We start from the raw sequence: 23470 nt of genomic DNA, 5'->3' as shown, positions 1-23470 counted from the left end.
ACCTAGCTGAACTCAGAGCAAGAGCCGAAGCTGTGGTATTTCCAGGCAGCTGTGAACATTTTCAGATGTAAGGAGTGTAAAAGCAATGGAATAAAAAGCAGTGACATTTTCGATATGAGACCAAAAAAGCCTAACTCATATTTTATTTATTTATCAAAAATAGTTGGAATTATTCATTAAAGTCAACATAAGTGTGTGAAAATACAAGGTGTTTCAAGAAGCAGCATCATTAGGGGGAAGTTATTTGGCAATATTAATTTTGTAACATTAATGATTTTTTTCAGCGAGGATTTTTTTTTCCCATCAAACTCTTCAGGATGGGCAACTTTTTGTACATACTCTTGGCCTGAATACAAAGGAGATGGGGCAGTATGATTTCCGTATATTTTCCTGCTCTTTCTGTTCTCCTCCTTTTTTTTTTTTTTTTCCAGGCAAAGTAAACAGCCAGTCATTATCCCTGACCAAGGCATAGCCTGCCAAATCTCACGCTTATTTTCTCAGTTCTTATTTGTTTCATTAACGCTTCAGTGAGGGATGCTTTGGCGTCCCTTCTCTGGGATGAAGGATGTTTATGGTGTGACTTTCCCATCCATGGCTTCTGCAGAGCACACCTGCAACTTCTCTCGCCTGTTTTGTGCAAGTGTAACAGAGTCGAACACAGGAACTCAAACAGGTACACTAAATACAAGGATTCTAGTTTTCAAACACTGTCTTTTAAAATTATAATTAAACCTAATTCTCCAAATGTTGTGAAAGATCTTAAAGGATCAAGACGTTCGATGTTCTGTAGGTGGCAGATAAAACGGATAGAAACAGTAGTGTTGTCATCAGAAACCTGCTCTGTTAATGCACCTCGACCCATCCTGAAAGGATTTCCCTCTGTTCGGTGGCCTCTACGGCTGTGCCTTAAACATTGCTCTGAAATACGCTGAATTGCACTCTGTGCAGATGATGACTTTTAAATCGGTTTCTCCTGACTGTGCTAGAAGTTTGGTGGGAATTAGTGGTATTAGGTGAGGCTTAAGAATTAGCGCCGTCACATCTTTGAATTCAGACACAGAGCAAACAATGCCTGTTAGCTTAACATCTTCACTTGGTGGGGGAAATATTAGAAAGATTAATTACTGTCCCCAAGTCAGTGCATATGCTGCTTGTGCTGTTCTCCGGGTGCAGAGAATCTGCAGTGCCAGGGCCGTATGCAGGCAGAGCCATGATGTAGAGAGGCTACGTAGGTACCCAGTGCCTAAAAATAGGCATCCTGCGCCATTTTAGACACCCCAAAGTATCTGAGATGTTGGCCTGGGGCTGGCTGGTATGACACAGAACCTGCAGGAAATCTCTTTCCTGTGGAAGTGTGGTGGGAAGTTGTGAAAAATATCCTAGTGCGTCTCAGATGGCTTTGTTTCAGCAGTGGGCTCCCAATCCTATGTTTCTCAAGTCTCAGGTTACTTTCCTATCAAGTTACTCTTCTGTGAATCCTCCTCACAATGTGGCTTCTTGGTTGTGTCGGCAGAGCCTTCAACGGAAAGCCGGGGAGCAGTCACAGTCCTGAATGCTGTCCTGAGCTAATCTGGGAATAGCCCCTAGCTGAATTGTTTCCACGGAATAAATACTGCAGGAGGCGGGCATCGGCAGTTGCTATAGCTGACCTATTGAGGACTGCAATTTAATTGGGCGTAAAGGAAGAGCAATCTCTGTTTTACAGTCAGGGTTCGATAGCCCTTTCACTGGGGGCAGTTGCAAATTTAAGCATTCCTATCATGTCCCTGTGCCTGCTTGTTTTTTTCTGCCCCATCCCCAAGCTCAAGAAACACTGTTGGGGAATTGCTAATGGAGCCATGGAGGGGATGACAAGGCTTTATCCCGTCCCTGGCTGGTGCTGGCACATTCGGCTGCATCTACATTAGCAGTTACCGAGTTCAGCGCCTTGTGCCAGTGGCTGACACAAGGCATCTCTAACAAGGAGATAAGTTTTTTTTTCGTGCAGATGAATTCCTTCAGCCAGGAGGGCTGACGCGGTAATACACCAAAACTGCCGCAGGCACTGGAAAGAGGGCCAGGAGGAACGGCGGGGAGGAGGTGAGGGCACACTGTCAGGAGTGAAGGCTTGCTAGTCCTTCAGTTAAACTGAAAAACTCAGGATTTCTTGCATAAAAGACTGATTGTAGTCAGAGTTTTTCCTTTTTCACCCTGAGGGTAGTGGAGGAAAGCAGTTGCCATCACTTAGTTGCTGTTCTAGATTCATACGGTTGTAGTGTAACTAGGCCAGTGCTCTTGGGTGGGGGATAAGTCTGCAACCCAATGGGTGCGAGGATGCTCATGATGGCCATTAGCAGTACCAAGTCTGAGAGACAAAACAGTGCAAAAGGCGCTAACTCCTCATGAATAACAAAAGCTGTTCAAGGAGTTCATGAATTAGGGTGCCATCCACCTCCAAAGTTATAAAAGTCAGGAAAGGCAGCCTCCGAGATGCGGTAGGAAAAGGCAGATTTACTTTTCCAAGGCTAGGCTGCATTTATTAGGAAAAAAAATATCGCTGTTGGACATGTGCGATATATTAAAGGCAGTGCTGTCTCTGGCAGTGGCAAAATGTTATTTACCACTGCAACGTGGTCACTGAGTTTTTACTTTCATATATAGGATTTTGTACTTAACGGTTGCATAGCTGAATGAAGACTGTGAGAATATTGAGGTCAGAGCTGCCAATTAACCTCCTGATTTCAGAGGCTGATTACTTGATTAATCAAAGACCAGACCCAGCTGAGATGATGGGGAAAAAGTTGTAACGATCCAAGGAAGGGTTCAGTTAATCACGCGGTGATGAGTTTGGTATGAATGGGAAGGTGGCTGGTCAGGAAAGGCACAGCCTTTTCAACCTCGTGAGAAGGGGCAGTGGGTAAGCCACAACCCTTTGGGCTTGTAAGCAGGGTGTGGATACTCTACTTACCTTACATCCCCCAGAAACTGGGGCGTTCCCTCTATAGCAGTGTTTTAATGAACAAACTGGTGATGTTCCCCAAGACTGGCTTGCTCCCCTTGATAAAGCAAGATACAGCTGGGGGGAGATCTGGAGTAAAGGAAATACTTTGCTTGTACATCATCGCCACAAGCCGCTCAGGAAGGTGGAGCTGAATTAACTGAAGGTAAGGAGTTGGCCAGCGTTAACTCTCCCTGTGTGGATGCTCTCAGTTGGAAAGTCATGGTTTAAGCCCAGCTGGCAACAAAGCACCACACGGCCGCTCGCTCACTCCTCCTTCCCCTTGGGATGGGGAGGAGAAAATATAATGAAAGGCTTGTGGGTCGAGACAAGGACCGGGAGGGATCACTCACCAGTTATGGTCACAGGCAAAACAGACTCAACTTCGGGGGGAAAAAAAAAACCAAATCAATTTAATTTGCTACCAATCAAATCAGAGTAGGATAATGAGAAGTAAACCCAAATCTTAAAAACACCTTCCCCCCACCCCTCCCTTCTTCCCAGGCTTAACTTTATTTCCAAATTCTCTCCCTCCTCCCTTCCAGCAGTGCAGGGGGACGGAGAATGAGGGTTGGGGTCAGTTCATCACACGTTGTCTCTGCCGCTTCTTCCTCCTCAGGAGCAGGACTCCTCACTCTTCTCCTGCAATGGTGTGGGGTCCCTCCCACGGGAGACAGTCCTTCACAAACTTCTCCAACGTGGTTCCTTCCCACGGGCTACAGTTCTTCACAAACTGCTCCAGCGTGGGTCCCTTCCACGGGCTGCAGTCCTTCAGGCACAGCCTGCTCCAGCACAGGCTGTTCCGTGGAGTCCCGGCCATCTTGGAGGGCATCCATCCCCCTGCTCCGGCGTGGGCTCCTCTCTCCCCGGGCTGCAGGCGGGCATCTGCTCCCCCGCTCCCCTCCATGGGCTGGGGGGGACAGCCTGCTGTCTGACCATGGGCTGCGGGGGCATCCCCTCCTCTGGCACACCTCCTCTCTTCCTTCTTCACTGACCTCGGTATCCACAGAGGGGTTCCTCTCACATTCCAGTCCCCTACTCACGGCAGGTTCCCCTTCAGAAATCTGTGCTCCCAGAGGCGCTACCACCCTCACGGACGGGCTCGGCCTGGGCCAGCGGCGGGTCCAGCTTGGAGCCGGGGAAGCTTCGAGCAGCTTCTCACAGGAGCCGGCCCTGTAGCCCCCATCCGTGCTACCAAAACGCCACCATGCAAACCCAATGCACAGAAGTAAAGGGACATGTAGTTCTCTTTAACGATTAAAGAGTTCCTGTCCTTGCCTGGGGATTAAGCTGAATTGGATCAAGGCCAAGGTACTTCTGAGCAAGTGCATCCTCAGTGGCATTTAAGGCACTTTAACTTAACACATTGTATTATCCTTTTGTCCCACCTGGAGCACCTAACTAAAGCAGTACAGAAGGTAAGAGGAGACTCACGTTCTCCTGGTGCACTTCCAGCTGCTCAGAGGTGAATCACAGGCAAGTCCATGGCCTTGCAGTTACCATCCTACGTTCTGCCTGCACGACGCTTGGGAGGCTGGTGGAAACACTTTTTGGCAAATACTCAAGCAAAAACTTTTCCAGCTTGCTTGGGAAACAATAAAGCTTTAGCATGGGCTGTACAAGCCCAGCCAAAAACCTTCCTTCATACTTACGCAGTCACCTCAGACTGAAGTTTCTGCTGTCCTACTGCTGGATCCTGGACTAGCTAAAATAAAGACATATGGTCTACATGTGCTGCAGTTACATCTCTGATCACAGCACAGACAAAGCCTTAAACCTCAGTATGACAAAGAGGTATCCGAGTGAGGAAGTCTATTTGTTTGCTGTTAGAAAGAGTCAGGGTTTTTTTCTAACCCTGGGCTGCAGTGTTGATAAAACAGGCTGACTTGGGAGACATCTCTAGTGTATATTAAAGTAAAGCCAATCTCTGTAATTAATGGGGGGATAAATCGAGGTTTAATTACTCAGAAGGCACCTTGGGTGAAAGATTCATGGTAATTGTTGTGTATCCTCTTGAAGGATTCACAGTACTGGCAGCTCCCTTTGTAGCAATAAAACAGAGGGTGAGTGGCAGGCAGTCTCACAGGACCTCTCTTCTAGGGACTAGTCCAGTTAAGGTAGCAAACGCAAAGAGGCAGTGGTACTCTTTGGGTTTTTTATCACAATAAAAGCCCCTCCCCAAATCTTGAGGGATTCCTAAGCAGTGTGTCAATTTGAGATCAAAGCACTTACAGTCAAATCAAGAGTATGTTGGAGATTTCCCGTAGAGGCAGCTTCCTCCTGATGCAACCATACAGATGTGTATTTCTTACCATTTTTCCACTTTCTTGCTTCGTGTAGTGTAACACCCTTCTTTTGGGTTCTGTATAGAAAATAAGATGCGTGCATGTGGGGAAATGGATGCTATAGCTTTGAATTTTGTAGTACGTTGTTAAAAGTCTGGCTGAGCAAAAGGAAAATCCATCCCACCAAGATATGTCTGTTTTCCTTATTCCCCAGTTTATTGTCTTTTGGTCTGCCGGGGCCAGGAGGATAGGAATCTAGCTTGCCTGTTTCTTTACTCTGCCGGCTTAATTCACTTTTTAAAAATTTAATTAACCTTTTCAATTCAGTTAGTTTGGCTAGCACTGTAAATACGGCACAAGGGCTCTGTGCTGATGACACATAACAAAGTACCCATTTTCTTCCCCTGCATAGAGCTGAAGAAGCAAGTGGAAAGTGCAGAACTAAAAAACCAGCGTCTGAAAGAAGTTTTCCAGACCAAGATCCAGGAGTTCCGCAAGGTTTGCTACACACTAACGGGGTACCAGATCGACATCACGACTGAGAACCAGTATCGACTCACCTCCATTTACGCCGAGCACCAAGGGGACTGCCTGCTTTTTAAGGTAGGTCTGTGCACCCTTTGCTGCACCTGCTTCTTTGGGTTCATGGTTTTCAGTGTGCCAGAATGTATTTGCTCTTTCTCAGTGATTAGACTGGAAAATCACTGCCCTCCTGCTATGTGACAGGGTGTTCCTTATGAGGGAGGTAAAGATCCTTTCTTCTTTCAAAAAATTACCCGAGAAAATTTGACATCTGGTCTCCCACTTATATATCAAAGTCAGGAGTAAAGAGAAGAGACTATATATGCATAATACCTAAGGTATCTGGCCTTGCACTTCACCTTTTTATATTATCAGTTATATATGCCGTGGCAATAAAACCTTACGTAACCATCAAGGTTTCATCCTTCCTTCACTACAAGATATATGCCCTTACTATCTTTGCTATCCTCTAGCTTGTCTGCGTGTCATCATCTTGTCTTTATGTAAATTGGAATCCCTTTTGAGCAGCAACTCATCCTTGTGTGTGTGAAGTGCCATTTATGTGAACAGCAGAGATGAGTAGCAATAACAGTCTGTCTTCTCTCAGTCTGATACCTTTATTGGTCTAGCTAGGTGGTCTGAGGTTGGGTTGTAGCTTGATAGGTGCTGTTTTTCTTCTGCGTTACCTTCCAGCTAGCACAGTTGGGCTGATGCATTAGAGAACTGAGGTGTGACATTAAAGTCACCAAGCTGTTAAGTTCCATCTTTACATTGGTTCAGGTGTCAACAGCCCAAGTTTGCAGGTCAGTGGGAGAACTTTCTCCTTCTCGGTGGCAAACACAACTGGCACTTAAAATCATACCTGCCTCCCACTGATCCCCCTGGGGTGAGTCTCATTTATTAGAAGGATGGGGGTTTTGGAGGCCTTCAATACAGGAGGGAACTCTACAAGCAGGAACTGGAGAAGTTCTGTTTCTGCAGACCTATGGCTGTGTGCCGCATGTGGATTGCTGCAGTATTGTTTCTTTACATAACAGGACAAACATTTTCCTGTTCTGCAACTTTAGAGCCTTAGGGGGAAAAAAAAAAAATTAAAAAAAAAAAAATAAACCCAACAAATTAAACAAGTGAGGATAAGTGTAAGACAGCCCTAGGATCTTTAGTAAAAGTAGGAAAATACTGCCAAAACAGTTGTATTACTTGGCCTTATGAGGTTTCTGGACTAACTGAGACAAATGGCAGCAAGAAAAGAAAGCTCAGTGTCCAGGGAGGAGAATAACTCTGTTGGTTTTAAGGTACTGTCCTTGAATCCTGAAAACAGTTCTCTGTTGAGATGGTGGAATGTTGTTAGCTTGGATACCTCCAGAGGCCTGTGCTCAGACCTGTTTAGTGAATGAAACTTCAGCAGACTCCTAGAGATGTCTGTTGGATGCCATGGCCAGACAGTACAACTAGCAGGTCTTTCTGCGTCGCAGGAGAGATGGCACACCTGGAGAAAGTTAAGAAAACATGAGAAAATTGTGTACTGGCCACATGAACAAGAACTGGCTGGCATCTCAGTAGTTTGTCTCCAAAGGATCAAATTCTCCTTCGTGTCATGGCAATAGGAATAATTTACATGCAGGAGAGTGAATAATTAAGTACAGATTCCTCTACCTAAACCCTCTTCTCGCTTTCTCTTCTTCACTCAAGCCTTTATTCCCAAGTATGTCTGGAGGATGGAGGTGAGTGTCGCCAGGTAGAGCAGATCTCGTGTTTCCCAAAGCCAAGGGTGGGTTGCTTATTAATTCATGGAATTCCTCAGCCTCTCTTACCTCACACACCCTCTTCAGGTAGAGCCTAAACAGCAAAATCTCAGACTCTTTCTCCATGTTCAGTAAATCACAGGCAGTTCCCACCGTCTGCAACTTAGAATAGCAGTAGAATATAAACAATAAATTATTTCCTTGCTTAGTCCAGGCAGCTGGTTGTCATGTATGTACCAAGGCTTGAATCCTGACGACGGCTTCCAGTGAGCTTGTGTGTTTATGCTGTGGAATTTCTGAGCCATAGCAGACTGTGGGTGTTTGTGTGCGTTTCATTAACCCAAAAAGGTCACAAAGCGGGGAATGCTATTTGTATTTGTTCCATTCAAGCAATTTACGGAACAGGGTCTATATAATTAAACCAGAGAAGTCCCCTGGCACTTTACAAGCTTCTGTAGTTTGCCTGTAAACTTTAGAGCATATTTCAGTAGCACTGTTGGTGGCATTTAATTTTCAGTGAGGCTTCAATAGCAGGGATGCAATAGGAGCTACTGTAATGTAACCCCTTCAAAGCTAAATGAAGATGAGAGATGTGCTTGGTTTTCCTGACCAAAGTATGCTGTGACTGTAGTAGAGCTTATTATCTACATGCTGTATGTGTCCAGCCAATTCACATTAATTGGAATTACAGCTTCAATGAAAGGGTTAATCACAGTGCCATGCTGCAAATATAAATGAGTGCATCTATAAATGAGCACTGAATTCCAATGAAAGCGTATCAGTATTTATTGGCGATCTCTATCGATGCAACAGATGAGCTCATCAACTTGAAGGACGTTCCGGTGATTTTCAGATCCTCTGTGTGTGACTGAGTAGGCAGCAAGGCACATCTCAGACTTCACAGCTCGCTCTCACTTGTTTGCTCTTTTTTATTCTTTTAATTAAATGCTGTGAAAAGTGGTGTTACAGATTCCTCACCAGGAGTTTAGTTTCTGATGACTTTTTTGTGGGATGTAATGTATTATAGTTACTAGGGCACTTGACAGTTTCATGTTCTGTTCCTGTTGCTGGTACATTAGATGCGTTAGGCCATGACACAGACTTCGTGTTCTGTGTAACGCTTGACTGGTGTGTATGGGCCAGCCCACCCATGAGATATCCAAGAACTGCATTGACTCCCTTTAACAATCTATTAAAGGTACCTATTAAAACAAACAAACACTGCTGGGGAGCCTCAAAATCAGCTTAGCCAACTTGGAACTAAGCGGTGGCAAATCAGGATGTCATTGCTTGGCCGTATGTACATCGTGCTGTTTACCCTTGTCTCAGGATAGATCCTGAATGAGAGTAAGGAAATGAGGTCTTTAGAAAGGCAATGACAATTGTTTCAGACAAAGAACGTCTTTTGGTAAACAGAAAGACTGGTCAAATTTGAAGAGGAGATGATTTGGAGACACTTGTACAAATGAACAAACAGTGTAGAGAAATTAAATCATGGGCTTTTTCTTTTTGTGTGCCTAAAGACACAGTCCCAGCCAATGCATTTGAAGCCAATCAATTTAAAATTAAAAGAGTGGAAATCCTTTTATTTTATAGACCCTATGGCTTCAAGGTACTGCTGAGAGCAGGAGCTCAGTACATTTTCTAAAGTGGTAAGATATCTGTGTGGACAAATAATAATACCATTTTACATTAAATATTTACATTTACCTTAAGTAGGGACATGCAGAACTCTGTGCTTTGGGGTGTAAAAGCAACCTCTTACTACAGAGGTTAGGAAGAAAATTCCCATGCTTATTTTTGGGGTTGTGTCTACATATGGTTTTGCTGCTGCTGTACCTGGCAACATTTAACTCCATCCTCTGGAAATACTTGGGAATGAAGACTTGAGTGAAGAAGAGAGAGCAAGAAGAGTGCTCGGAGAGAGCAATCTGTGCTTGATCATTCACTGTGCTTCAGGTAAAGTATTTCCACTGTTGTGGCATGAATGTGGTGCTGATCACTTTCTTGATAGGATCCTGGCCTGAAAAGGCAATTGATCTGATCCTGCGTAACAGCTACATCAAATCTGGCAGTGTTTGAAATCTTTCTGGTTTCAGATTCCTCTACTTTCTCAGAAGGGAGTGCTCGGATTTCTCAGTAATTCATGTATAAGTTATTTGGGTCTATGCTGGTTGGTAAAGAAGTTAAACCAGACAAACTCTTTTCCAGTATCACAGTAGTGTTATATGTCTGAGCTCATAAATAGTCCTGGCCAAAAGGCTGCCTTTGGACAGATACTTTCTATAACCTCAGAGCCCAGCCTTGCAGAGTGCAGCATTCTCTCTGCTTCCACGTCTCACCCATGTTGTTACTTTCTGTCAAAATTATCAAATGGATACCCAAACACCAGCAGTAGTTCATTGAAGAGCATCCCAAGTTGGTAGGCTTTATGCCTTGAAAGAGAATACCCAAGATACCAGACAGCAAACAAAACCAGAGGCATCTTGACATAGCTTGAGAATGTTGCCAGCTGCTGGGCTGGCACTTTTTGCTGCAAAATAAAACCTTTATTGGAGTCCTGTTGGATCGGTAATATGGTAATAAAATCAACAGCTTTTCTGCAACCTGTTAAATTAACAGCCAGTATGCACACACTGTCTTTGACACACGCCTCTTTAAGGAGTTACCTGAGACCTATAAGGGGAACTATCACTGTCAAACTTCAAGGCAATCTGAAAAGTGAATACTTGCTTCTGATGTGGTTCACCGTGGGTGCAGAGGCAGAACATAGTGGGGTGAAAAGGATAAAGGCTTTGTGTGGAAGAAGGGTACAGTGGAAGGACAGACATCACTTTTAAGTTCCCAGTCTTCCGTCGCTTGCCCCATCGCTCGTGTACCCTGCTGTCCTGTTGCCTTTATATTGACAACGTGTGTAAAATATGATAGGGCAGCTATGCACACAAGAAGTAATAGCTTAATTCTCTTTTCCTGAGGAGGGAAATGAGGCTGGATTGAATAAAAAGTAACTTGGAGGCTATTTTTCAAACAGAGTGACGCTGATAAACTGCCGGATGAGGGGGGAGACAAAACTCGTGTGGTTAAACGTGCAGAGAGAGTCCAGTCCACTGAGATTGCAGCGCAGCCTTAGCAACAGTTTGGCCAGGGCACACCAGTGGATGATGTACGTCTCAGAATAAGCATGATGGTTAATACAGGGATTACTTTTACTCGCCTGAGTGCTCTTTTTCCGTCTAGAAGCTGACAGCACTGTTGGGAGCTCTGAATCTGAGTCTGCATGCTTCGCATACCCACAGTTTCAGTTATTTCCTTCTCCGAGAAGCGTGCTCTAGCTGTTTGTTTCTTTTTGCATCTCTCTTCTCCCCTCTCCTCCTCCTCACCCTTGATGAGTCTCGAGGGGAGAAGGAAATCACAATTTTGATGGAGTGCTATTCTTCCAGCAGCCGTCTCGCGCTCTTGCACACACAATCAAAAATAACAATGGGGCTCATCGGTAGAGCGGGCCAGGCACCAAGAGATTGATTAGAGATTGTAGGCCTCTGTTAACTCCTCATTCTTATTAATTACAAGTTATTTTATTTTTATATTTTGTTTTCAATTTGCCCATGTGGTTGTTGGAGACTTGATTTCTGCTCAGCTCCAGGAGCGCCTGCCGTCACTGTGTGAGCGTGATGCCTTCCTGCCAGATGATTTCTCTGGGATTCCTGGGAGGGTCAGCAAGGACCCATCCTGGGTTGCACTAATCAGCAGCTCTAAAACAGGAGCTGTTGAGCAATCTATGGTGTTACAGCATCAAATCCTGTATTTAGACTTCCTACATGTCATTTTCTTTCAGATATTGTAGCAGCCTGTTTCATGTCAGGACCTAACTTTAATTCTTGCTACTGTCTTCATCTTATTCAGCTTTCTCATGCTTTTTTTCCTCCCAATAGAGTTTTTGTCTTACTGCATGTGCTTCCCTAAACAACTGCCTATCCCCTAGGGCATGGTAGGGGTTTGTTCCTTCCTTTTTTTTTTTTTTTTTCCCAAATGAAACCAGTCACCTTGAGGATAGTGGAGAGATCTAACAGAAGGTTTTGTTTTTACTGCAGAATTTCTGAGCAAAAAGATGCTGCTCTAAGACTTCAGGAGCCTGGGCTGAAGCCTTCTTCCAACTGAGCAAAGTTAATGCTCTTTCTCTGCCTCTGTTTCCCATCTCTATGAGGTGGATGATGCTCCTGCCAATGTCACTAGACTGTTGTGAGGATAGACTGTGCTGAAGGGGAACATAGAGCAGCTTTGGGCTGGGAAATTCGCTTCCCTGTTACCTGTTGGTCTGGCGCAATACCCATCTCCAGCGTGTTGGCACCACTTGCTTCCCTTCCCTGCCGTGCCTACGAGTCCGCCAGGGTAGACCCAGCCATGCAGGCAATTAATGCTGATGATGTTGGAGAATTATTCCAGTGACTGAGTCTTTCCTGACTAGTGGGAGAATGATACACATGAGGCTCTCTGAAAGGCCAGAGATTTGTCTTGCTAATGGGTGCATCTTCTCTGTTGGAGTGAGTGATGTGTTACACTGTGAGGCAGATACATAACCCATCACTTCAAAAAAGCAGGCCTGTTTTGGGGCAGGAAACGTGAGGTTGGCTCAGATGCCATCTGAGATTCAGATGCCTCTGCAATTCCCTGTTTGCTTTATAATCGTCAGCTGTTGGCCACCAAGTCGCTTTTGCAGTTTCCCTTCCCTTCACTCCCCCATGTCCCAAGAGCGTGGCAGTGCTGGTGCTGTATCTCCCGCACCCTGCTTGTGGTGGCATAAGCTCTACCTCCCCGTCTGCCCTTCCCCTCTCTTGGCAAAGGAGCAGGGCACTGAAAAAAGGCAGCTTTCAAGTTAGTCCCACAAATTCTGCACTTGACTTCAGCTGCCATCGCTGTCAGTAGTGCTGATGGCCTCATCCAGGCAACCGGACAGGGCAGACATCAGCCATCCCAGCTGAAGGACCTCAGCATCTGTTTCCATGGCTTCTGGTGGACTTGGTAGTGTTAGGTTATGGTTGGACTCGATGATCGTAAAGGTCTTTTCCAACCTAAATGATTCTATGATTCTGCAATAACAATAAGTAACCAAATTACTGGAAAACGCTTTCTTTTTTTTACTAAGTTTGCAATTCATCTCCCTCCAGATCCCCTTTTCCTTCATTAAAATATCTCTCATTTAATGAAACGGGAGAGACAGCCCATGCTTTCTAGGGAGAGTCATGTGCACCAACATGGAGCACAGGTCACTGATGAGAATTTAATTAAACAGAGTATCCAGGCTGGTGTAGCAACACGTGCAGCCCTGGAGGGATGCGTGGTGTAGCGCAGGGCTCAGGGCAGGTTGTGCCCTAGCTCTGCCTGTGCCCCAAAGCAGGGACCCGCTGGCTCCGTCCTCGTGCCGCATGGCAGAGCCAGGCAGCCCTGCACACCGCAGCACAACCCCGCGCCCCGGAGAGCACAAAAGCTGCTGCTGCCTCAGCATAAGTTAGCAGGAGGCAGAGCAGGTCGTGGCTGACTTACCTGCTACAATAAAACCCTCTCCTTCCTTTCCCCATCCCCCCTGTCATGTTCCCAGCACCTGCGTGATTGCAATTTGCTGAAGAAGAGTTGTTCTCGTCGCTGGCTGTGCCCGGTCTCCCCACGGGAGGTCTCGGGAGAGAAGGATGTCTGCGTCCGCCCGCTGCCGTATTGGAACAGCTTACAAAGGGCTGTGTGGGCTGGCAGGACTGTGTTTACGCACCGCGTAGACGAAGATGGTGTTAAATAGCGGATAAAGCAGAGGGGACGTAAGCGAACCCCCTCGCAGATTCTCATTCCCATCTCTGCCGCTAAATTGCCATGTGGCTTTGCTCTGGGTCAGTCGGTCTTCTGGTTTTCTCTATCCCTCTCACCTGGGTGCAGGATATTACCATTCACGGACTTCCACAGGGGTCTGAGAAGCTTTTCAAAATGTTCTGCGGTGGGGAAGCTGCATGTGAATGGGTGGGAGATGTAACTGGTGCAGCTGGCTTTTGTTATACGTGAACGGACGCAGCAAATTGTCCCTCGGACACGTGTTGCAGCCAGCGTGGGCCGCGGGGCCTGGGGCGGCACAGCTGCTCCTTTACTTTTCTGTGGGTACCCGCCACCTTCAACTGGCATGAAATCTCTTCAATTTCTTTAATTTTTTTTTTTATTTATTTGAGTCTCTGGTAGTTTCAAAGGATGTTCTACTTAGAGCCTGTGTGATCAGCACTCTTGAAGGAAAAGGCAATGCCTTCGAGTCCAGGCAATGGGGGAATATCAAGGCCTCGTTGCAGCACACATGAAATGGGTGTTTTGCAAAGCAGCTTTTGATGCACGCTTGTTGCTTTCCCTGGCTGCTCTGTTGTGAATTTGCAGAACACACAGAGCCGTGTCAGCAAACTACAACCCCGCTGGTTGCTTGTGTATGGTTATGTTCAAAGCTGCACATGAAAAGGAGTGGAAATTGCTGGAGGTTTTTATCCTCTTGCGGAGGAAAAAATCTCGAGTTTCTGGGGATGCTGCATCTCCGCCATCTTCCCTGGCTGCTCCACAGTCTCAATAATTCGTCTGTCTTTGGACGTGAGGAGGAGGGAACGGGCCATCTCTCCTGCCTCGTGTCAGTTTTGGGCCTCTGTGCTCCAAGGCCAGCGTGTTCGGCCGCAGCAAGACTGTCACGACATCATCTTCTACGGCGGGTGAGATGCAGCTGGTAACATCCAGCGAAGCACACACCAGTATGTGAGTGTCCCAGGTCACAGCAGCACAGCTCAGCCTGCACAAAGCCACCAGCAAGAGTGAGTGGCAGCCGCTGCCTCTCTTCTTTCTTGAGTAAGCAGCACGTTGTTTAAATACAAATATAATTAGGACTTATCTCTTGCTTTGGGAGTTATAGCTACTACCCATGCTTGACTGGGGCAAAAGATTTTCTAATCTCCAGGGAGGGAAGAGGGTGTGTGTTTGTGTGTATGAAAAAACGTTCATAAATATGGAAACAAAGCGAAAGGTTCTGATGCTGGTATGGTCTTGGGACATGTATCATCTCCATCTGAAGAGTGGATCTGGGCTCATATAAAGGTCTTCTCCTTTATTTATTATGAATATAAATGCTTGTGTTGTGCCCTCATCTAGGATTTCAGAGTTAAAAGGTTTCAGCCTAAATTTAGCTTGGATAACGAGGTGGTTGGCCCATTCCCATAAGGCTTGGCAGATGAGTGGGGAGGGATGAAGTGAGGGAATAGTGAGGAGCAGAGGATGGAGTGTCGTGGTCGCGGGTCCCCTTTGGCAGCCAAAGGGCCACCATCAGGGCTGAGGTGGAAGCTGGGATCTCACAGCCATACGTTCCTCTGTCATCCTTGTATTACTTTCACGCTTCAAAGTCTAAATGCTCAATTACTGCATGGCTCTTAACCATGAAGTTAGTGTTGCATAAACCAGTTAATACGCTTTCTCTCAAACTGGCTTGGCAGCTTAAGATAAGAGCCCATATTTCAAAGCTTGTTAGGCAGCTCTTCTTCATGGGATCCCAGTCTTTGCCGTGTTTGGATGTTCCCTGAGACCTTTACCTAAACAGAGGTCTCTTACATTTTCCTTTTGAGAAACCACTTGTAGGAAAGCAAAAATAATAACCGCTGTGAGCGTACTTTCTGCTTTGCTCCAAGGCATGCCACCTCTATTTGGAGGCAGTTATTGCTGGAGAGGGTTGGAAGCACATCAAGCATTTAGTCATGGCATTTCTTGAAGATTTGATGCACTTCACAGCATCGGGGAGTCTTAAGCACAACGTGCCATGCAGGCTCTCCGGATCATAACACGTCCTGTCAGTGGTGCAATATGAATCTATTAATGCTGGTATCCTTGCCACAGCGCTGTATCTGTGGAGCAATGACAGAATGCAGCAGTACGCTGAAAATCCTTCCGGGGAGCTTTGTTACGGGGACTGGCTGCTGTGATTCTGGTGGAGTCCTACCCTGTGCTACAGAACAACAGTTTTTGCAGCTCCGCTCTTTATGTGCTGTGTATACTTAAGGAATTAATGCTTAACACGGATACAGATTAACATTAGGATTTAACAATGTATCAACTGTCTTTATTCATATACATAAAAATGGTGAAAAACCTATCCTGTTCTCACATTTGCTTCAAAGAAACAAGTACATGAATCATCCTAACTCCACACACAAAACACATTCATTCTGCCCCATGTGAATGCTAGCAGTAAGAGCAGGTAACTTAGTACTATTTTAGGACTTTGGATTTAATGTATTTTCTTTTTTGCCAATTGCATGAGAACATCCTTTAAGGAAGAAGTGCGGAAAGGTATTTTATGTCAAATCTATCTTATAAGGATTCATAGCTAAATCACATTGCTGCTTTCTCGTCCACGGGGAAGCAGGGAATTTGAGAGCTGAGGATGACCTCCAGCTTTGGTAACTCCCAAGATTATCTTTTGATGGCATCTTTAGCTTCTAGAAGAAGACAAGCCTGTCTGCCTATATCTTGGAGGGAATATATCAAACCTGAGGCTTGAAAATTTTCATTTGTCCCTAATCTGTATTTAGTTTCAGCTAAAGCAGGTAGCTGATAACAGTGGATCTATCTCAACCGTGTTCTGGGGAGCTGACATAAATTTCAACCTGACACCGAAGGGTTTGTCTGTCTTAATGGAAGGCTCTGGAGAGCGTTTCATGTGCTAGCTGTCACTTTGCATTTCTGGGACGTATCCGACTCTGGAGAGGGGACTGTCTGCAGATGATTTTTATATGAAGCAGATAGTGGAAGAGGTGCATGTGGCACGAGGTGGCGGTTTATAATCATGTTGGTGCATTCAGTGACTAGTTCTCATGCCATGCGCAACGTAGCTACGATGAATTTCTAGCAAGGGTTACCAGTCAGCTGTCTGTTTGCTCGCCTCTGCGAAAGCTCTTGTGTTTCTGGGTGTTGAAAGGGCCCAGCTGACAGTTGCGCAGAGGCCCAGAGGTTTTGGACGTGTGTGTAAACAGCTGTCCATTGCCGTATTTCCCAGGAGGTTGTCAGATATCTGCGCATGTCTCTGTCAGGCAAGAATCTCACCGCGTTGTCCTGGGAAAGCACAGGACATGTCCTTGGCTTTTTTTGGCAGAGTCACTGCAGCCCAAAGTTGTTTTTCTTCATATAATTCCATTAGAGTGATGACAGTTTCAAGTTGGAACAGAAAAAGACCTGATGAAAGGACCACTCTGTAAGTAGGGAAGATAGACAGAGTGGAAGCAGTAACTAGCAAGGTAATAGACGGTGATGGATCTATAATCTCTGAGGCTGCTGTAAGAAGTGAATTCCTAAATAGTGTCCTTTCAGCCTTAACCTATTTATTTGCAAAGTGCTAAATTTAATTTTCCTTAGTCTGCAGGAAAACAGCATCCCAGGAATAAATGTTTAGCCCAGCCAAGAAGCTGTGCCAAAACGCTTGTTCCAGCATTTCCATTTCCTCTTTGCTCTGCACGGAGCATCAGGGCTGTGCACCCCTGCACGTCATCTCTCAGGTGTGTTGGTGTCACGAGGCTGGAGTCAACGCTGCTGCAAGATGGGATGTATCCTCTTCTGGAGCCTTTTCAGAAAGGGAGATTTAATAGCCGTGGGTTCAGTAAAACCACCTGGACTCTGTTATAGCAGGATGAATGAACCTGTCCTGAGGTGGGCAGGCTGGCACATGAAAGCGTGCGAGGGAGCTGATACTGCACGTACTGATGCTCTGTCTGTTCTGCAGATACAGGACCACAGTGCTAAAGGTTCTCAGCTCAGAATAACTTCAAGAGTTGAACAGCACATAAAAGCCCACGTATTCCGAAACATCCACAAAGCCATATCTTGAGGAAGAATAGCAGCGAGTTTTCCAAGCAACCAATGTCCTGCACGTTCACCCTGCAAAGTTTCAGCAAATGTGGTAACAAGTAGGTTTCCGTGTGTTGCTTTTTATTCCTGATAGCACTGTGCTGGTGATATACACAGCGTGCATTCTTTTGGAGCTAGCAAAGAGGGTTTTCCCCAAAATTCACGATTTAGTAGAGTTTTTAGAAAGTTTGCTTTGATAAAATATGTAGGAGCAAACACTGTCTGAATCCAGGATTTGGTTTGAGTGACCATTCGGTATTCCTGTAGTTGTCACGACCCCAGTGAAGTGTAATGTGGGCTGTCACTAATCCTGTTGCTTCAGAGAAAATTGGTTCTCGGTTTCAGAGCTTGCTATTTTCCTGCCTGCAGAGGATTTCGGCAGAGCTCCTCACAACACATCCTGTTCCTCTTTGTCCATTTTATCCCCACAACAGTGCTGTGTTGGCTGGTGGGGAATATCCTGCCAGTGCTGCCCTGAGTTCCCACTTGTTGCCGAGATGTGAGTGGAAAGTTGCTGCTTCCCAAGGATGGAGAAGTTTGCCATCTTTATTCTGCTTCAAGGTTTAGTTGGGTTTTTACTCAGTAAGGTTCCATGGCAAAGGCAGTCTTATTTTTTGTGTGTTTGTTCTATTTTGCCATTTTTTAGCACCTTAGGAATGAAATAGGTATCTGTAAGTTTAAATCCAGCCCTTCCTCCTCCTTCTCTTATCTAAATCTGGAGAAGGGTTCTGAGCTCCTCAGCTCTGTGTGCTGCTCAGAGTTCTGACTTCCCTCTCACGTTTGTTTTAAAATAAATAAAAATAAGAGTGCCAGGAATTGAGGGTGGAGAATTACAGAGGCTTTTTGCCTGCTTTTTCCTTTGATGCGAAGCCAAGGGGAAGGGTAGCTCAGCTGCAGCCTGGGAAAGGGCCTTCCTGAGCTGATACTGAATTTGCAGTGGGGGTCTCTGCTTTTCTGGAACGGGGTGAAATTGCCCCCCAAGGGTGGGTGCTGTGTGATCTGGCACTGTTTCCTTACCAGTTCGCAGGTCCCTTGGGTCTTCCTCTTTCCGCTGATAGGTGTGCGCGCAGATGAGTAAATACACATTTTTTGTGAGTTAGGAAGGTGTCTTTCTCCAAGGGCCTTTCTCTGCTGTTCTTTCATTTTAAGCACAGTGTCATAGAAAATTTCATTAACCACACCAAAAGTCTCTCAGCCAACAGTCAGCTTGCCAATGAGTGATAGATGTACAGTGTTGATTAATATTTACATTCATTTCGAGATTTTTGCTTACCCTGGGGATCATGTAGAAAGCCATGAGTACTTGAGCCTTGGAAGAACCCGGGATTCGCTCTCTGCCCTGAATTGAGAATTGATAGGGTGTTAAACTGGAATGGCTTCTCCACAAAAGCAGAACTTGATCAAGTTAAAAACACATTTTCCTACCAGATTTTCCCCATTGAGCTAGGTCTACAGGGAGGCTTCTCATGCAGGGGGTAAATGGGCAGCATACCAAAGGCTTTCAAACTGCAAAGGGGCATCTCCAGCTTGCCTGAGCTGCTTCCATCACTCAGGGACTGAAATTTTAATCATTGAATTAATTTTTCAGAAACCAAAGTGCAAATCTGTACCCCCAGTGGCATTAACAATGAATGCAGGGAAGAGAGACATTAGAAGGAGAAAGAAGGGCTAGGAAATTTGGGGTTGGGGAATGAACTTGGGGGGGTATTATTTTGAAGAGATAATGTATGGGTTATATTTCCTTGTCCCTGGGCCTTTCTGCTTGTCTTGCCCATGCCTTGTCCAACAGAGCCCGCTTCATTTCTGTCCGAGGCATCTTTCGAATACTTTTCCTCCCTGCTTATCTTCGCCTGGATTTCCTTTTCCAGAGTAAATAGCCAAGTCTGTACACACACGGTCCCGCTCCTCATCTCCAAAGCAGCCCCCTGAAGCGTTGCGGGGGCTTTGGTTGGATCGCAGAGAGCGAAGCAGCAGGCTGTGGAGTTCACCTGCTCTGGCAGATTTAAAGAAGACGAGGCCTGAACTGCAGCCAAGGTGCCAGAGCTTTCTGCCTCGCTTTTGGCTCCTTCCTTCCTCTCTCAAAGAGCATGCAGATTTTTTTTCCCCCCCCTAATTAAAAGTATTATATACCAGAAGATTAATTAGAAATGAAAGTGATTTTTTCCCTCCCTTTGTGTCAGTGGAAAAGGCCTGTGCCAGGCGACTGCCAGAGGGAGCTGGGATTTCTCCCTTTAATGGATTCCAGGCAATTTGCCTCTGGACAGCTATCTTATAAATAATGAATGTTTGCACAGATTTTCCCAATTCTCAGGCAGCGCAGGTGGTCTTCATTTCATCCATCCCAAACAAATCTGGAAACAGCAGGGCGTTCCCATCCTCGGTCACCACATGAAAGGGGCAATTCCTCATGTTCCCCCTCCCCTCCTCATTGCATGCATCATGAAGACCACCCGTGGTTATGGATTTGTATCTTTATTTGAAATCCCATCGAGCAAACACAACCGTGCTCTGCCATTTCTCCTCCCTGTCGCACAGTGCTGCTAGCAAAGCCAGCACTGGCATTCACAGCGGATGGGCACGTTTGCATAAGCAGGAGGTCTCCTCGTGGTCAAATGGGTTGACATTCTCGAAAGCGTGTAGGATTGTTACTGGCAGACAAGACTCAAGCCTGGGTGCACATGTGCGTGATTGCAGGACATTTCCAAGGCCTTTGTGCTCCCCTCCAAGGCTCACAGTAAGAGGATGATTCTTTGAATTGTTACATTAATCTTCGGAAATGAGGATTTGGTTCAATGGGTGCTCCACAGAGACCGGCCTAGAGGAGAAATCCTCTCCCAGAAGGAAAGCTATTCTTGAGTTAAAAGCACCCGGGAGTGATTTATGCAGCGCAGGGACTTTAAAGTGGCCCTGATGCAGGGATGAATTTCATCCCAGAGAAGGACGACATAGCCTGAGGGTTTCTCTTCGTATCGTGCCACTTGCCCCGTTTATTTCCTTTCTGTTAAAATTGAAGTGGTGACTGCAGGAAGATGAAGGTGAAGGTCCCCAGCTGCAGAGTGCTGCCGTGGTCATCAGCCACCTGGTTCAGAGGGAGGCTGGGGATTGCTCCAAGAACCTTTTCTGTGGCTCTAAATACAGCAGCTAATGACACCTTCCACTCAGCGGGAAGAAAACAGAATTACTAAACTTGCAATTTGGCACAGTGGGAGTGTGAGTTTGTCCTGCCAGTTTCTTGTTGCTATATATTTCCAAGATTTTTTTTTTTTTTTCTCCCAAGCAGGTGGAATCCAGATCAGGAGGTTCATTTTAAGGACTCAAATTATGCATATGGAAGGCACAGCCCCAAAAGGAAAAGACTGATTGCTGCTTATAAGTCATCTGGCATAAAAAGGAGAATGTGCAGGTTCTCTGGGAAATGCCACATGTCTTGGCCTTATGAGTAATGTGTAGTGATGTCCCATTAGGAGCCATGTTCCCAGTACAGTGTTGAAGGAGATGTATATATTTCCATATAATTTTAATCATTTTGACTTATGGTTTAACTTTGTGCTAGGCAGGCTGTGCAGAGGTTCCAGGAGAATACTATTTTAGATGGCTTTGGGGGCAAAAGAAAGAAGACGACTGAAGGCAAGGTTAGAAATAGCTGAACGTTTCCAGTTGAGCAAGTTTTACGGTCATGTGCTGTGATAATTGAAGGTTTGCTGTTAAATGCTATGAATCTGTGCTGAAGAAAACATGTCCCCAGTTAGAGATTGCTGCAGTCTTTTTCTGCCAGCGTGAGGAGCGAGAGTGCTCTTAGGGCAAGAGGTGCTGTTCAAAAGGAAACGTGAGGAGCAATAATGACAGCTTAGAAAGGCCCAGTTCTTTTGGGGGTAGGGTGTGTTCTGTAGAGGAGCCGTTCATCTCCAGGGGTTGTGAAGGCTCATCCTGAAGATGCATGAAAAATTCAGATTAATTTCTCCAGCAATGCCTGGAATGGACCTGCTGAGCTGAGCTTCCCCTGGTGCTATTAGGAGATTGTGGGGTAAAACAAGTGAATACTGTGGAAGTAAAACTTTCTGAGTTTTTTACTTTTTTTCCCTTCTACGCCTCCATATGCTGTTGCCCCAAATCTGTGTTACAGCACTGGGAGACAGGCGGCTATCACCAACTCAGACTAGTGAGATGTACTCAAAAGCTAATTTCTGCAACCAGCACCAGAGTGCTTAGAGCAAGTGAACGCGTGGTTTCTGGAGCAATGACTTGCTTTAATGTTCTTATCAACTATTTTGCAGTCTTTGTTAAAAGAGGTCAAAGCTCATCCCCCTGAGTGGGGACTTCTTGAGCACAGTACTTATTATTAGGGCAGTACCATATCTTGTAATTAGGAATGTAATTCCCATCTCTGTAGAGAGCCAGCCTATAGCCTGGGTACCATTTAAGAGTTTCATGAGATGAATTAAGCAAGGATGGATTGAGCAATACAATGAATTTCAACAGAGATCACTTGCCTGAAGTCCTGCATGTGTTTCAGATGAGATATGAAAAGTAAATACCTTCCCTTATATTCCCTCCCTTTCTTTTCCATAGTAGGCAAGAAGAATCGCATTGTTCTGGGTGCCATGCAGCAGCGACGGTCTGATGACTTGGGGCCTGCTTGTTTGAAAGATTACCTTGTCCCCTGGTCCCTGCTATAGCAGCTGGGAGAATCTGTATTTCTCTTCCTGTCTGACACTAAAGGTTTTTGCCTGCGAAGGACCTGTGTCTTAGAAAACTGCTGTTGCAGTACATCTGAAGAGTCAGATTTTGGCAAGCTTCAAAGTATGATGTAAGAGATTCTTACTTAATTTAGCACTTCGTTAACTTCACTTTTTTTTCCTCCTTACCTACACGGGTGGTAGCAGTGCTTATGGTATTCTGCAGGGAGTTCTATAGTTTATATGCTTTCTATAAAATCATTTACATAAATGCAGAATAAATCAATCAAACTTGAAAAAAAAAGGCAAAGCAATCAACTTTGGGCTTGAAACAAGGTATAGGTGAAAGACTGAAAGAAAAGAAGGACAAAGAAGATAATTATGAAGAAAAACAGAAACAAAAATGCTGTACAAAAAAGGAAGGAGAAAAGAGGGAAAGAACAGTGGTAAGACAGAAAAAGCAAGGGAAAGCCAGACATACAAGTTAATGCAATGTATTTTCCTCTGTAATTATATTCATTTGATGTAGATTTGTACCAGGCACTTTACAGCAGTGTTAATGAGAAGAAGGAAGCAAGAGTTGATATCCATCGTGGTTTAAAAGATAGGACTCGAATCAAATTGCTGCTGTTCTCGGTGGGCATGGATATATTTAGCATCACAGCATTACTGTATATAGTATGCCATTACAGTCTTACAGAACATCTTTTGAACAAAGATCTCAAAGCACACTGCATTAGTTCCAGCACAGTATTTCCTGAATTCTTACAGAGTTTCTGGCGTTGAGAGCTGCAGTTGCCAGTTGTTGCTGTATTCAGATTTTTATACAGCTCATGTCAACATGGATGCTGGGTCAGATGTCCACTGAGGAGACTAGTCTTGCCATCTTCATGTAATTCTTGTCCTGCAGCCTTCTTCAGAAAGGACCTTACTACCACCAGGTTATCTGCAGGTGTGAGGCTCTTCATAGTCTGTCTCAGAGGAAGGAAACCTCACAAATGGAGCATGTTTCCTCTGCAAAATTACATTTGCCTTCCTTGCTTTCATACATCATCCTCCACAGAGATGATAGTCTCGTTGCCCTCAGCCCCCATAGTCCTGGTCATAACCTTGCTCTAATAATGCACAAAGTGCTGAGGAGTCATGTACTGCACTCATGATTTCTCAGCAATGCAGCTTGCACCCCTCCATCCTGAAAAACTGCAGTATAGATTTTACTGGGAAAAAGGGAAAGGAGAGGATATTCCCAGGGATTACAGAAAATTAACTTTCCTGTGTGTATGGCTCAGAGAAGTGGAAAGCTTGTGCGCACATAGACTGCTCTATTACTGACAGGTAGGAAAAATGCTCTGGAATTATTCACACTGGCTC

General features: G+C 45.3%; 1 protein-coding gene across 1 annotated transcript in view; it reads left to right on the top strand.

Moving 5' to 3' along the window:
* The window catches only part of MAD1L1 (MAD1 mitotic arrest deficient-like 1 (yeast)), a 376265-nt gene that overhangs the window by 278653 nt on the left and 74142 nt on the right, over window positions 1-23470 (top strand). The window contains exon 17 of the mRNA XM_010570286.1: window positions 5675-5865. Coding sequence (XP_010568588.1) covers window positions 5675-5865 — 191 coding nt within the window. The remainder of the gene's footprint in view (window positions 1-5674; window positions 5866-23470) is intronic.

The sequence above is a fragment of the Haliaeetus leucocephalus genome, unplaced genomic scaffold (assembly GCF_000737465.1).
Source record: "Haliaeetus leucocephalus isolate CR32 unplaced genomic scaffold, Haliaeetus_leucocephalus-4.0 Scaffold295, whole genome shotgun sequence".
Taxonomy (NCBI): domain Eukaryota; kingdom Metazoa; phylum Chordata; class Aves; order Accipitriformes; family Accipitridae; genus Haliaeetus; species Haliaeetus leucocephalus.
This window is presented reverse-complemented; position numbering and strand designations above follow the sequence as displayed.